Source organism: Pelecanus crispus, chromosome 1, assembly GCF_030463565.1.
Source record: "Pelecanus crispus isolate bPelCri1 chromosome 1, bPelCri1.pri, whole genome shotgun sequence".
In the NCBI taxonomy this organism is placed as follows: domain Eukaryota; kingdom Metazoa; phylum Chordata; class Aves; order Pelecaniformes; family Pelecanidae; genus Pelecanus; species Pelecanus crispus.
The window spans coordinates 51904950-51919104 of record NC_134643.1 but is presented as its reverse complement, the minus strand read 5'-3'; the positions used below and the strand labels follow the sequence as shown (position 1 = coordinate 51919104).

At 49.1% G+C, this 14155-nt stretch overlaps 1 protein-coding gene across 1 annotated transcript; it reads right to left on the bottom strand.

Annotated features, from left to right (window-relative positions):
- Nucleotides 1-4896: 4896 nt before the first annotated feature.
- On the bottom strand, nucleotides 4897-7391 carry SOCS2 (suppressor of cytokine signaling 2). Its single transcript, XM_075723512.1, has 2 exons — nucleotides 7238-7391; nucleotides 4897-6268 (listed from the first exon to the last, which is right to left on the bottom strand). The coding sequence occupies exons 1-2, from the start codon at nucleotides 7389-7391 to the stop codon at nucleotides 5820-5822; spliced, it is 603 nt and encodes a 200-aa protein (XP_075579627.1). The 3' UTR covers nucleotides 4897-5819.
- Nucleotides 7392-14155: the final 6764 nt, after the last annotated feature.

Here is a 14155-nt window from a genome sequence, read left to right as displayed (position 1 = left end):
ATCACTTATGGAACAATTTGACTGAAAAAAAAAGGGTTTACTTATATAAACCCTACCTGCCAGTGAAAGAAAAATTAAGGCAGGCGCATTGAATTTGGGGATCTTTCTAATGTATTTTGTTCTTTGCAGTACTCAGCACTGAACTTTTCCTGGGTATTACTAGTTTGAACTTTTTCTTATTAAATGTGAGCTTGTTTCTTATGCTAAGGTAAATAGCTTTTGCTCCTGTATTTTTTTAACTCCTTAATATCCTTTTTTACTCTTTAATATCATAGGAGGTAATGATATTATTTTGGTATTTCAGTTCCTGGAGAGTTAATGTTTCCAACTCTGAAAGAAAAGAAAAAAACCAAACGAAAGCAAAACCAAACCCACAGGTGCAATCCTTTTTTTTAAATAGGATTTAAGTAGAATAAAATCCACAATTTATCAGGGAGATTAAACACCGTAATTATGGTGATATGTTTTTACATTTCCCTAGACTTTCTCAGGGGCACTGGCTACTTCAAAGCCCTGTAGATAACCTGATTAATAAGCACCATTAATCCCTTCCCGCCTTGGCAACCCTGGGACCAGGACAGACTGATTTTGCTTAATTTTTCCCTGAAGTTCAGTTATCTAGCCAGACTTTCTTTATATGTGGTTTCAAATTGCGCCGATACTAGTTACTCCCCTGGACCTTTAAGCTTCTACTACTACACCTTTCAGCATGGTACTACGCCCTTTGGCTGGTTATTTGATACGCCCCGTGAGAAGTGCCACTGCTCACAGGAGCTGCTGGCTTTTCCATGTCCTTTCCCTTCAGTCCCTTCTCAGACCCCAGATGCCCGACGGGTGATTCCCTCCTGAGCAAGCAGAACCGCTGCTCAGCTGGTTTCCTGGCGGCTCTGTTTTCCCTAGCCTGTAGCATGCCCGCTGTCCAAGGCAGCAGACAATGACCAGCCACGGCCGGCACCGATGCCCTCCACAGCCCCTGGCAGCGACGACTCAGCCTCCCAGTTTCTTCGACTGATCTTCAGCCCATTGTAGAAATTGCCCAATTTCAGCAATACTGTGGCGAACCACCATGTTGTTGTAAAGCGAGCTCAGACCTTGGTGATCTGAAGTTATGTGTCGGTGGAATGTTGTTTCCAGGCATTTTCAGTCATGCCAAGGGCTTAGCAAAATACTGAGACCTGCTGAAGTTAACACTAATAAAGAAGTGGTTTGCAGGAGCTAGGCTGAGATACCAAAGTAGCTTGTCATCCCCACTTCCTTTGCGTATACAGCACTAACCAGCTCAGACCTTTCAAGTAATTTCTAGTTATTCTGTTTGGAAATTTTATGGTTTAAGTACTAAAAGTTTCCTTTATTTCTACAGTTTTTTTAAAAGTAAAATTTCTCCTTTCGACAGAAAAGTTTCTTATAAAGATTGAGAATCAGTAATACAGCTGTTAGAATCCCTCAAGCCATTGCTTCCTCTAGCAGTCAGTGTGATACTTAGATTTACTTTAATGACAGCAAAGTCAGCAGAAGTTTTATTTTATTTTATTTTAAATGACTGTTAGACACGACACCCACATCTAAAGGTATCTCTTCCCATCTCCATCATGTGTTTTGGCTTAAGAAGAACAAAACTCTGACACCACTCAACTTACTTTCTGCTAGATCCTAAGCTTATAGCCAAAGGAAAAATCCGTAGGAATTTTATCAGGAATACAAGAAAAAGCTCTTGAATAGAACATGTAAGTAAATAAAGCTTTTCTACAATCTTTAACAAGGTAATTTACCTACAGTAACACTTTGCTAAGACATGAGAGGTGGCTAAGATACAGGAATCCATGCAACTACAGAACCCTGTCCTTCCTACCGTGTGTAGATTCTGTTTTCTTAAGGTAATGCAACTTAGTAAGAGTCTCAGCTTCTAAAGCTCCACAGTTTGTAGTGGGGAGTAAGTTCCAGATTGGTTTAAGATAGAAAAATAAACCCCTCTCCCCCCATATTCTAGTGAACAATTTTTCCTTCTTGCTACTAATTATATCTTGTTTATCTAGAATGTGGTTACATAAAATATAATTAGGACAATACTGACAGGATCAGATTAAAATAAAATTACTTCTAATGCAATGTGCGCAACTGTTTGGTTGCATTCCCACTCTACCCACCCATCTCATACTTGAACCATTTTCTGTCTCTGGTGATAATACTACCAGCAGGGAAGTACCCATACAACTAAAATGGAGCCATAGTTCACACTTCTGCTAGGTTTACTGCTAAACTAAATAAAGATACCAATTCCATTTTCATCATTCATCTTGCTACTATTATTATTATTATTATTATTGTTATTGTTGTTATTATTATTATTTCAAGCATCACCTTTTAGGATTGTGGGATTCTCGGCTTTCCTTTAATGAAAATGAAGACTTTTCAGCAACTAACATTCCAGGTATAAGCTGGAAAATCTGAAACCTCAAGACTCAAAAATGAAAAACCAAACCAACACATGGGATGGAAAAACAGGCTTAGGATTAAAGTCCTTGTGATTTTTGGTTGACTCACGGGCACTGAACCTGTGAAACTGGCTTCACTGAACACCCTGTACTAGCAATTCAAGGTGACGTATATCAGTTAGAAGTCATTTTTGGAATCTGAAGGGCCAGCAATTTAAAAGCTAGTACAACAGCAACATCCATAAAGTAAAAAAAAAAAAAAAAAGCACTGGAACTTTTTAAAAAATGTTTGGACAACATGATCATGCCTGAAAATTCATGGGGTCTACATGAAAGATTCTTGCACCACTGTAATCTAATAACGTGCTATCCTTGCATTTTTTCTACCAGAACAAGTCATTCCTCTGTGCTGCGTTAGAATGAAGCCCAGCTTGCAGCGAGCTGTAGTGTGGTTTAGTTTTACTAGTGCAAAGCATCAACCCTAGGGCTGGCATCCTAATGAGGACAAGAACTATGCTCTCATACAAAGAGGACTAGTTCCCCCTCCAGTCTGTTCAAAATATTGTTCACTGCTTCAAGCACACCACAGCTACAGACCCTACTTATTCCTCGCAGTAACTAACACAAACGATACGAAGTGTAAGTCGGTACGCACGTTTGGTGACTTGATTCCACATCACAGTAACTACTCTCAATTGTTTATAAGAACCACCACCTTGCGCTTTACTAGCGCTCCTTGTCTTCAGCCTACCGTTTGCCCTTGTGCTTTGGGGAATTGCTGACAAAAAGCCCAGCGAGCTGCCCTCCGTCGGCCCCGTGTCATTCCTCAGAGCTTGGCGCTGCCCTGGGGTATACCTGGCCTGCGACTGCTTACAGCAGGCTGCCGGCAACGAGCCATAAATCTTTTCTGATATGTACAACACGATTGTCTCCGTGCACCCCAAAGCTCTTAGCTTCTCAGTCTGCTTGTTCCGGCATTGGTATTTGTGATTTTAAATCCCCAGACCAGGGGCTAGCCTGGAGGGAACTTACTTTAAAGGGCCTTAGTACGACGTGTTCACCACTGCGACGCCGAGCACGTGACAGCCAAGTATCACCTTGGCTAAAAACGCCCAGCAGTAGGTGGTTAACGTGGCAGCAGGTTAGAGCGTCTCCTTACTGTAACAGAAGTTGTTCCGTACAGCAGCTATCTCATCTCAAGGCAGAGCTAGGCAAGGACTGTAAGAAAACAGATTCATCAGAATGAAAAGTGTTCCCAGGAATACCGTTCGTGCATGGATACCGCTCACAGGAAAAGCTCCTCGCCTTCAGGGTGGCAGATCCTAGCAAGACAGATGACAAGCGCAGGAGAACCGTGTGATTACGACACGTACCTGGAATACGAGGGCTCTTCTGGGATGGGAGCCAGAGGGTGGTCGCTGTGTTATGTGAAAAACTTCCAACAACCTGCTACATTTTGGCTGAGCATGGGGAAAACTTTTATGTAACAAAAGCTTTTGGTTTGTTTTTCAGGAGAAAACTCCCCCATTTCTATACTAAAGCTTGCATTAAAAACAGGGAGAGAAAATTGAAGATGTGGAAGAGGAGGGAAAAATGCCGCCTTTTGCAGAGGGAGAACAACAACAGATCAAGTATTTGCCATACCAAGGGACCATCCCCTCTGCCTCAGGTTCTTGGTGCCTTCCTTGACTCAACGGCTGTGCTACTCATTTCAGCCAGCACGTTAATGACCAAACTGAGTGCATAACACCGGGAGTTTCGATGCAACAAAATAAGCTGGTCAGTGCACCAGAGTTTATGAGAAGGGAGACAGCATCCTGAGAGTACTACGGAGCAGTTAAGTCACAAGGAAAACAAGATTATTTTATGTTGTTTCTATTTCAGCCTGGGTAGGGCTAGATTACAGCAAGTCTTGACAATCCTCCTTGTTCAAACACAGGTCTATTTGCTTTAATTAAAAAGTAAGCTAGGGAAAGAGTTAAAACTATGAAATTGTTGACTAAGAACGAATCTATGTCCTTGTTTCTCTCTTTACTGCTCTCCTATTACTCTCACCCTGGCTATTTCTTCTATTAAATACATTTAGGCTGAAGAATGGGTACTGAGGATCTTGGTCTCTTCTTCCTCTTTGGAGGACTGCTGTAACAGAAAAAGCAATATCCTGTGCTAATACCTAACTCCAGGAATTCAGCAGGCAGCCGCTAAGCCACTAATCTGAACGTAATCCAGCCATACCTTTGAGCAGCACCACAAAGGCAAAGCAGGAGTATTCATCCTCACTGATGCATTTATTTGAGTATTAGCTAGGAAATGATACAGGTTCGTAAGATCACCGTTTCCTGAATAGTAGCAAATCCATACATACAAAGATTGGGAGACTGTTGTGCAATTAGATTTACTTTATTGAGTAATAGTCTGAGAGCTACAATGGTGAATTAGAAGAGAAGAAAAAAAAAAAGAAAAAAACCCAACCCCCTCCAAAAAAAACCCCCCAAATCCGTATTTCCCCACATTTTGGGAAACAAGCTGAAGAAAACATTCTACACTGTAGAAGACAGCTGTAACTGCTGATATCCATGTTTTGACATTGGAACTGAGCAACTGCAAGTCTGCAGCGTACAGTCCTAAAGCCTCAACCAAAAGAGGCTTAATAGTTATAACATGGATATATCACCACTGGGAAGATGTTAACACGTTAACAAAGATTCTGGGATACCAATCTGGTATAATCAGCAACACACTGGGTTCCTATGAAAGATGTGGCATTTCTCCTTAAGGTCAGCTTTTAGAGAACTTTGAAAAAACAATGCTTTAAAGTGATTACTTACAGTACTCCTTTGCTTGCAGAAAAGCATGAGAATTACAGTTCAATAAAAACTGAATAGATGATCACTTTTTTGACTGGATTTGATTAGTTGCATAACTTTGGCAAGATTATCACAGTGTGATCCAGTTAAGCTTTCAGGGTTATACGAACACCAGCACCAAATTAATCTTGGAATCAGACAACTGAGATACTCAGGCACTCTCATACGTCTCTGACCACTTTTGCAGTCTCTCCCGGTCCCACTGCTTCAGTTAGCATTGGATAGTTAGCGCAGTATTTTATGCCATTGACAAAGCAACACAATCTGGACAGATTCCTGGCTTCTCTCTCCTCGCAAGAATAGCATACCACCTTGTCGAACCCCCGAGGATGCAAGATGGGATTATTCGACATAAAGTCTCCCTTTGTGGCATCTGAAATAAAAACCTTTCCCCCAGAACTGCCACTGTTTTGATAGCGAATTCCATGCCGAGTTGTACAACTGGTTACTCAGTTCTTTGGCTGATTTTAAGAATTGCATTTAAAAGTTACTCTACATTAGAGGCATTTAGAAAAGATATTTATACCTGGTATTGGTACTCTTTCAAGTACTCTTTTAGTCTTGTTGGTAATGGCAGCTCCCAGATCTGATTTGTACACTTGTTTATAGTTATTCTGCAGTGGTGCTGCAGAGATGGAGCGGATGTATAGAGAGGTTTGTTCAAGTAAAGATGAACTGTTCCATTTGAAGGTGTTTCGGTTCTGTCCTTGCACATAAGAACATAGTACTCAATCAAATGCACAACGCTGTTAAACTGTTTAAGTCTAGATCTGACACAAGTGATAGAGTCCAGCCTAAACTTGCCATCTTGATATTCTATACGAAGATTGGTCGGCCCCGCTGATGTTTTTACCGAAATCGTCAGCAGATACTCTGAATGTGAACTATCCCTAACCAAGAAGGTCCCTTCGGGAGCATCCTGTAATCTCTCTTTGGCTTCAGCAACAGTCATGTTGCCCCAGTACCACCCTGTTAAAAGAGGAGAGAAAGAAGGCTTTTGTTTATTCCTGTTTGCTGGTTTGTTTGTTTGTTAAAAGCTGCTCCTCAGCTGATGTACTTGTAATAACCCATTTCCTTTGCTGTTGAAAGCTAAAGTCCTGCAGGCGTTGTAAATTTTTATTTTCTATTTAAATTCATTTGCTTTGCAACGCGTCTCCTTTTGACGGAGCCTTCCAGGTCGCCGTTTACTTTCAATTCTATGCCTACACACGCACAAACTTTCCTGCGGCGTCCTGCGAGGCTCACGCCGAAGCCGCCGACCCCACGGGCCGCCCGTCAGGTAGCGGGGACGCGTCCCGCGGCTCCGCGCCGCGGCGAGCGCGGCGTCCGCCTGGCAGCCCGCAAAAAGCCCGCTTTTGGTAACTCCGGGCAGGCTGTTGTTGAAACGAGCTTTTGTCTAGCAATCGGAAACAGAGAGGGGTACGAAAACAACTTCGGCGGGGCGGCTGCGGTCCTAGCAGGGAGGCGATGAAGACAAAAGCCCTTCCCTCCGCCCTTGGCCAAGCCCCGCGTCCTGCGGGGCCGGGCGAGCCGCCGCCACGCCGGCGAACGCAGCGCAGGTACGCGGGGCCGAGGGGATGCCGCGGCCGCCCCGGCCGGCGGCAGCGCCCGGCCCTCGCCCGGCCGGCGATCCCGGGCTGCCGCCGGGGCGCGGCGCTGCCGGCGCGGGCGGTGCTTTCGCTTCAGCCGCCGCAGCCCGCGGAAGGTCGGAGCCGCCGCCGCCGCCCCTGGCCGCCGCGACCCCGCAGCCCCGGGCGGCGACGGCAAAGCGTCGCCCCGCCGCCCGCTCCCCCGCTCGGCCCGGCGGGGCTCCCCGCCGCGCCGCTCCGCTCCGCCTCCCCCGGGACCGCGGCGCGGCGGGCGGCGGCGGGCCGGGCTCCCCGGCGAGAGCCGCCGCCCCGGGCGCTCCCCCCTTCCCGGCCGGCCGCCCGGGCTTACCTGCCCGCCGCAGCTCCTCCATGGCCGCGGCCAGCTGCGCCGCCTCACGGGGCTCCTCGGCAACAGGCGCGGCCGCCGCCGCCGCCCCGGGGTGCCCCCAGCGCGCCCGGGCGCCCGCCGCGCTCTCCAGGGACCCGGCGGAGCGCAGGGTCATGGGGGGCGGCAGCGGCGGCGGGCGCGGCCCCGCTCGCACGCAGGTCGGGGGCCGCCCGCGGGGAGAGGGCTCCGCTTCGCCGCCGCCGCCGCGGTGCTCAGCGCCGCGCCGGGTGCATGGCCCCGGCCCCCGGCCCGGGCGCCGCCTGCGAGCGGAGAGAGAGCGTGGTTAGCGGCGAGCCCCGCCAGAGGCGCTCCCGGCGCAGCCCGTGCGGTTCTGGCGCTCCGGCTTCGGAACGTCCCAGCATCCAGAGGAGGGACCCGCGGCGAGAGATCACCTCCCGGCGGAGCGGGGGAGGGACATCTCCTCCTCCCCCCACCCCCCGCCGCCCAGCCCGTCCCCGGCTCCCCTCCGCCGGCGGCGAGGCGGCGGCCCGCCAAGGTGGTCTCGCTTTAGCGCAAGGGCAGAGCCGCTGATGCGCCGCTCCCTCGGCCGGGTAGGCGGGAGCCCGGCCGGTGGCGCTGGGGGGGCTCTTGGGGAGGGGGGGGGGGCGGGGGGGAGAGCCGGGCGCGTAAAGGTGCGGCTGGGGAGGGGTAGCCAGGGAGCGGGGCCGGCCCCAGGCCCGGCGCTGCCCGGGCGGCTGCGGCGCGTCGGGACGGCGCGGTACGCCTCTCGGTGAGGTCACGGGCGAGGTCGTACCTCCAGGAACGGGAGCGCGGCGTGGGCCGTGCTGCCGGGATGGGAGCCGGCCTTTCCCGGGCAGCGGCGTGCCCGGGGTCCGCGGCCTGCCCGGGGGGCAGCGGGGCGGCTGCGCGGGCAGCGCCGGCTCCCGGGGCTCGCTGGCCGCTTGGGTGCGGGAGGGGGCAGCGCGGCGGAGGGCGCGATATATTTAGCGCGGGGCAGGAAATGTGCTTTTCCCGTTCCATTAAATGCTGATACTATTAAACAAAAAAAAAATCTTTCCGCTCGGCTGCAGCGGACGGGAGGGACAAAAAAAGCCTCTCGCTCTCCCACCGCCCCGCCGGGAGCGACACCAAGCCGGACAGCGCCGGCGAGGGGAGCCCAGCCGGCTCGGCCGGCGGCGGGGCAGGGGGATCGCGGGGAAGACCGGGGCGCCCGGCGGTGCCTGCGACCCGGGCAGAGCCCCGGCCCCCGGGTGCGCGGCAGCCGCCAGGTGAGGGGTTATGCCGAGGTGGCTCCTCCCGTCGCAAGTTCCGCGGCGGAGCTCAGAAACTTTTCCGAATTCAACTTTATTGGCAGCCGAGAAGGTCGCTCTGCCGGGTTTCTATCGCAACATAGGCAAGGCAGGCAGGCGGCAACCTCCCGGCAAAGCCCATCCCCGTGCCCTTCTCCCCCGCGCAGGACCTCCCGCCGCCGGCGCGGGCAGCGGGCGCAGGTGCGCCTGTGGCCGGAGCGGCTGCGGAGCCCCAGCGCGGCTGGGAGCAGCCTCGCCGGGGCTGCCCGAGCGCGACCGCTGGTGCAGGCGAAGCGCCGGGAGCGCCCGGCCGCCGAGTGCCGCCGGCCGCGGCGGGCTTGGCGGGGGCGGAGGGTTTGCGAGGCGGTGGAAGCTAGCTTGCAGCGGGGACGAGGAGCGCCCGAACGGCCCGCCTCCGGCTTCGGGGCAGCCTCCATCTCGCCCGTCGGCAGCTCCGTCCCGGGAGCGGGGCGGCAGGCTCCCCGCTCTCGAGGAGCGGCAGGGCACCGGGCGCAGGGGGGACGACGGCGGGACTCACCCGGGCTCGGCGGGACGGGGCTGGGGCCGCCGCTGCCGCCGCCTGGAGGTGGGGCGGTCAGGTTGTTCTCGCTGCCGGCGGCGTTGGGGCACAGCACCCGCCGCCGGGGAGAAGCGTCGGGGCCGTGCTCGGGCGGGCAGACAGGCTGCCGCTGCCGGAGGAGGACGGTGCTCCTGGGGAAACAACACCCTCCGCTCCCCTCCTCTCCCCGGCTTGCGGGCGGTCTGTTCGCCTTTGATTGCGAGGCGAGGGCATCCTCCCCCCGCCGCTCCCCCCTCCCGGGATGGCTACATACAAAGGCTGCTTTCCAGGAACTTTCCAGGAACCGCATCATGTGACAGGACCCGCTCCGGCGCCTCCACCGTGATCGCGGCCAGCCGGGGCCGACGCACCGAGCCGCCGCCCCTGTCACGCCGGGGCAGCGGTCGCCTAAATCTTTTTCCCCGCCGCTCTCCCCACGCACGCCCACACACGCCCTCCGGCCGCGGGAGACGCGCGGCGAGCAGGTCAGTGGCCGGGGCCGCTGAGGTACCGGCGCGCGGGCGGCCGTTGGAGCCCGCCGGTGGGGGCCGTGCCTCGCGGGGCGGCGCGCGCCGCCCCGCGAGGCACGGCCCCACCGGCGGGCTCCAACGGCCGCCGGCGAGCTCCAACGGCCGCCGGGCGCGCGGGCACCTCCTGAGGTAACCGGGAGAGCGCGGGAGCGCGGTGTCCCGTTTCCCCCCACCCCCGCCCCTTTCCTTCCCGCTTCCCCTCCGCCGTGGAAGCCGGGGTGAAGGCGGCGACGACGAGTGGCTCCCGGCCTGCCCGGCGCCGGCAGCCGCGGGCACCTGAGAGAAGCGGCGGAGGCCCTCCCTCAGGGCCGGGAGCGCGTCAGGGGCCGGTGCCAAGGAGCACCGTGCCAGGGACTTGCGGCGGCCGAAGCTCCTGGGACACCCCACCCTGGTCTCCACCCCCCCTTCACCCTCCGGCGCTAAATACCTCGTTGCTACAAACAGCCATTACCCGCCGATGCGCGCGCCGCTCCTCTCCTCCCCCCCCCCCCCCCCCCCCCCCACTCCCCAGCTCCGCGACTTTTTTTTTTTTTTTTTTTTTTGGTAATAAACCCGAAGCTGTTTTTTCGGTGCAAAGATGATTGATTGCGCCGCGGGTGCTGCTCGGTAACCGGCCACCTTCTGCCGCTGCCCGGGCGGCCTCGAGTCGACTTTAGAAAGACCAAAAAAAAAAAACAAACTGGAAAGAAAAGAGGGGAAACAAAGCAAAAGCAACCGTATGAGTCCCACCCCTGCCCCTGGCTGCAGGTCAGGGCTCCCTGCTAATTGCCCGGCGGTGTTTGGGAAGGAGCGTTTTTTCGGGTTTGACGGGAGAATGATTAAGGGGTGTCTTTTTAAAGTCCTCAGGGAAAAAATAATCTCTTTAAAAATCGGGGGGGGGGGCGCCCCTTTGTTATCAAAGAGATAAATGAATATGTATTAGGCTGGATGGTCTGGCTGAGGGAGCGGGGCAGCACCGGCACGCCAGCTTCCTTGCACAGAGAATGCTCCCACAGGGACACTCCTGCCTTGGGTCGTACTTCCCAGTAACTCCTGAAATTCAACTTTTCTTTAAAAAAAAAAAAAAAAGAAGAAGAAGAAAAGGTACCGTGGAGGACAGTTCCTGAAGGCTTTTGTAATAAGTATTACTTACAATTTTGAAACATCAGGGGATGAGTGAAGAGATTTAATAGTTCCCTTAAAAAATAAGCACTGCACTGTATTTAGTAATTAAGCAGATTCATCTGAGGAAAAAAATATCTACTTTGTTAAGTGAATTGGTCGGCATGGTTTCATCTGTTTGTAATGCCTGGGTGCTTTTGAATTTAATTTATTCAGTTTATGAAAAAAGATGGTTTTAATCACTGACAGCACCGCAGATTTAAAATGAGGTCTGATGAACAAACATGGGCTTTCTTACTTAGGGATTTTCAGAACTGGTTTAAAACAATTTAGGTCTTGAAGGTCATTCTTGTTCCTGTTTTTATCCGTGAAGTTGAGATAACCTCAGATTCAGCCTCCAGTGACTCTTGTGGCATCCCCACTCACTTTTCATTGGATAGATGTGAAGCGGGGAGAGAATATGTCTGTGTCCTTTGAAATTTAGTTGACAGTTCTGCTACCGATGATGTGAGATCTTGCGTAAAATCTAATTTACTTTTTCAGAATTGCACTGGCTTCACTATGTTCAGAAGAACAAAAACAAACAAACAAAAAGAAATACAGATCTATTTTTATTACTAAATTAATTCCATATATGTATATGCAGGCACAGAGCTTTTGCTCAAAAATACGTTATTTTGATATAATAATGTTCAAATTAGGGCTATTCCTTTAAAGTTCACTAATTCATCTTAGAGAAATGGAATGCATCTTGTCTAGATGCAAAGCTGCTTTTTTACAGCTTTGCTGTAGTTGTCGTTCCCTATGTTATTTATTAATGGCATTTTTATGTGGATAGTACCTCAAGACTTCCTTTGCTTCTGCTGTTTATTCGTCACTTGAAGTCAGAATAATTTGTTTCTAAAACCACAGCTGGCTGCTATAAAGGCAGAGAGAGGAAGACCATGATTTATGTGGTGAATGAGAAACAAGAACAGAAGAATGTAATAAATATTTGTTACTTAAAACTTCAGATATTGTTATGAAAAAGGTAGCATAAAAATTAAATAGGCAGTATATCAGCAGGATCTTTCCTAAACAGAGTTCTGTTATTTTTTTTCATGAGAAGTTAATGTCTTTTAAAAATAGTACTAAAGATCTGATAAATTTACAAGAGTAATGAAATTCAAACTTAAAAACTGCAAATTTGATCTTTAAATGACACTTTTGGCACCTCATAAGAGTACTTTGGTTCACAGTTATCTTTATTCTCTGGTATGAGACTTCCGTAAGTACTATAGACTCAGTGGAATAAGTTAGTATTTCACTGTTTCTTTCAACAATGTTAGTTAGCTGGTTTTCTCCTCTGTCTGCGTGAGTCTTCCACACAGTCACAGGGGAGAAAAAAAAAATTAAGTGTAAGAAAAGGTGATCAAATTAAATTACTTTTTGGATTATGGGCCACATGTGGTGCATTAAACTACTGTAAGCTGCTTTTTTAGCTTATTTGGCGTTAGGGTGTTTAGGTGTTTTACTATATAAAAAATTAGAGTGGGATAGGAGAAGGATGTGAAATGGAGAAAGACAAAAGCAGCAGCACGGAGATCTCAGACTCTGAAAACTTAGCTTTCCATCATGTAAACAAAGTAAGTTTTTTTCATTTGCCATGTAACAAACAGTAATTGTTCTAAACAGAGTCACTAATATGAAGAGAAAAATTAATTTATACAAATGGGGATTTAAAATTTGTAAGTACAATTCAAATCAAGTGCTTTATTTATTGGTAGTCTGTCTGGTTTGGGGTAGCAATTCTAGGGCAAATATTGCCTGTATGTATACAGTTAGGAATGCTTCTGAGCCAGTTTTAGAGGCGTATCATCCGACTGGGGAGATGAAAGGCACAAACTTAAGGAATCTCTGATTTCTTTTCCAGATACATTCTACTGTGCATGAACGTTTTGGTTTGGGCAGTATATCATCCATATAGTAGATATTTTAAATCGAGATTTATATTAGTAGTGAAAACATGAACATTAAGAGTTCTTGAAAATCACAAGCAGAATGTATTATGTTCCTGACTTGTTTTCAAACGTACGTGCTCAAAAAGAGAAGGGGAGGGATGAGTGGATTATTTTTTATTTTTCCTTCAGGCAAAAATCCCTTTTGTGACCGAGGAAGGAGGCAACAACATTTTTACAACAGTGTGAAGTGCCTGTTGCTAGAAATTATTTTCACTTTGTTCCTGAAAAGTATGCCAAATTTACTGGAGAGCTAGCATGCTGATTTATTTATATAATATGGCGTGAGCGGAGGAGGGGATAATGCATTTTTGGCCCAGCGGATTTTGCTTTGATTTGCTGAAAAGGTTTACTGATTTATTCAGCTAGATTTATCTGAAGGAGAAGGGGCCTTTCCTTGCTCTCTGCATCCTTACTTCCCGAAGATGCAGCACAGAATATCCATTATCCATGGCATATCATTCAGTCAGATAAAATCCGCTTTAGTTAAAAGGCCAGCTATTGCTTATCACATGTCTATTTATTGACCATACTTTGACAGCTACTTACCTGAACTGATGTAAATAACAATGTATACTTGCCACAGTTCCTCCCTGTCCTGTGATTACAGTGGTCAGGCAGCATGTCTGGTTCTCGAGCAGAGAAATATGAATATTGAGCCTCTATCTCAAGCAAATTAGAACAAGTTAATCGTAGCTCCGCACCACAAACAAGGTCCACAATGTGAGCCCTTAGAGAATTTCTCACTCAGCAGTCAGGAGTAAGGTTTACTTATTTCACAAAGAGTTCCTACAGCATAATAAATACAGCAGAGAGAAAACAAATATTTTCGTAAATGGGATTGCTCTCCTCTTTCCAGCTGCCTGAGGAACAGAATGTTTTCATGAAATAAATTATGATGTATACCAAACAATTTTACTCTTAACCAGCTGCCACCTTATTTCCTGACATTTTTATCTATTCAGATGTGAATGCTTTATCTTTCTTAAGAATATACATTTGGTAAAGGAGAACAGTCAAAAATCCAGTGAATAATTTCTATGAATCAGTGGTGGTGTAAAAGAGAACCAGCACTTGTAATTTAAAAGCAAACCATCAAGAGATAGCACTAAGAGAGCAGTACTTTGAAATAACATCCAGATTATTTTCTTTCAGAGGTGGTTGAGAAAAAGAAGGATCATTTCCTTTAGTTCAGTGGATAGGTAGATGGATAATCGCCAGCAAGCATGAAACTTTGACCATAAAAAGGTGGCATTTAAATCCTTCTCTCGTCTCATTGTATGCTTTCTACTATTTAAAACTTACGGTAGCATCTAAAGGCCTCAACTGCATTGAGTAGAGGTTATCTAGACACACTTAGGATCTCTAATTAAAAGCATTAAATGTAGTGCTTTTATAGTTTCTCTAATTTACTATTTACAAATTTAAAGTAAAACCAACAT

Excerpts from the sequence above, each read along its gene's own strand:
- SOCS2 (XM_075723512.1), bottom strand. The coding sequence starts at position 7,391 with ATGACCCTGCGCTCCGCCGGGTCCCTGGAGAGCGCGGCGGGCGCCCGG. Across the intron at positions 6,269-7,237 it reads GGAGGAGCTGCGGCGGGCAG|GGTGGTACTGGGGCAACATG; the intron begins GTAAGCCCGGGC and ends CTCTTTTAACAG.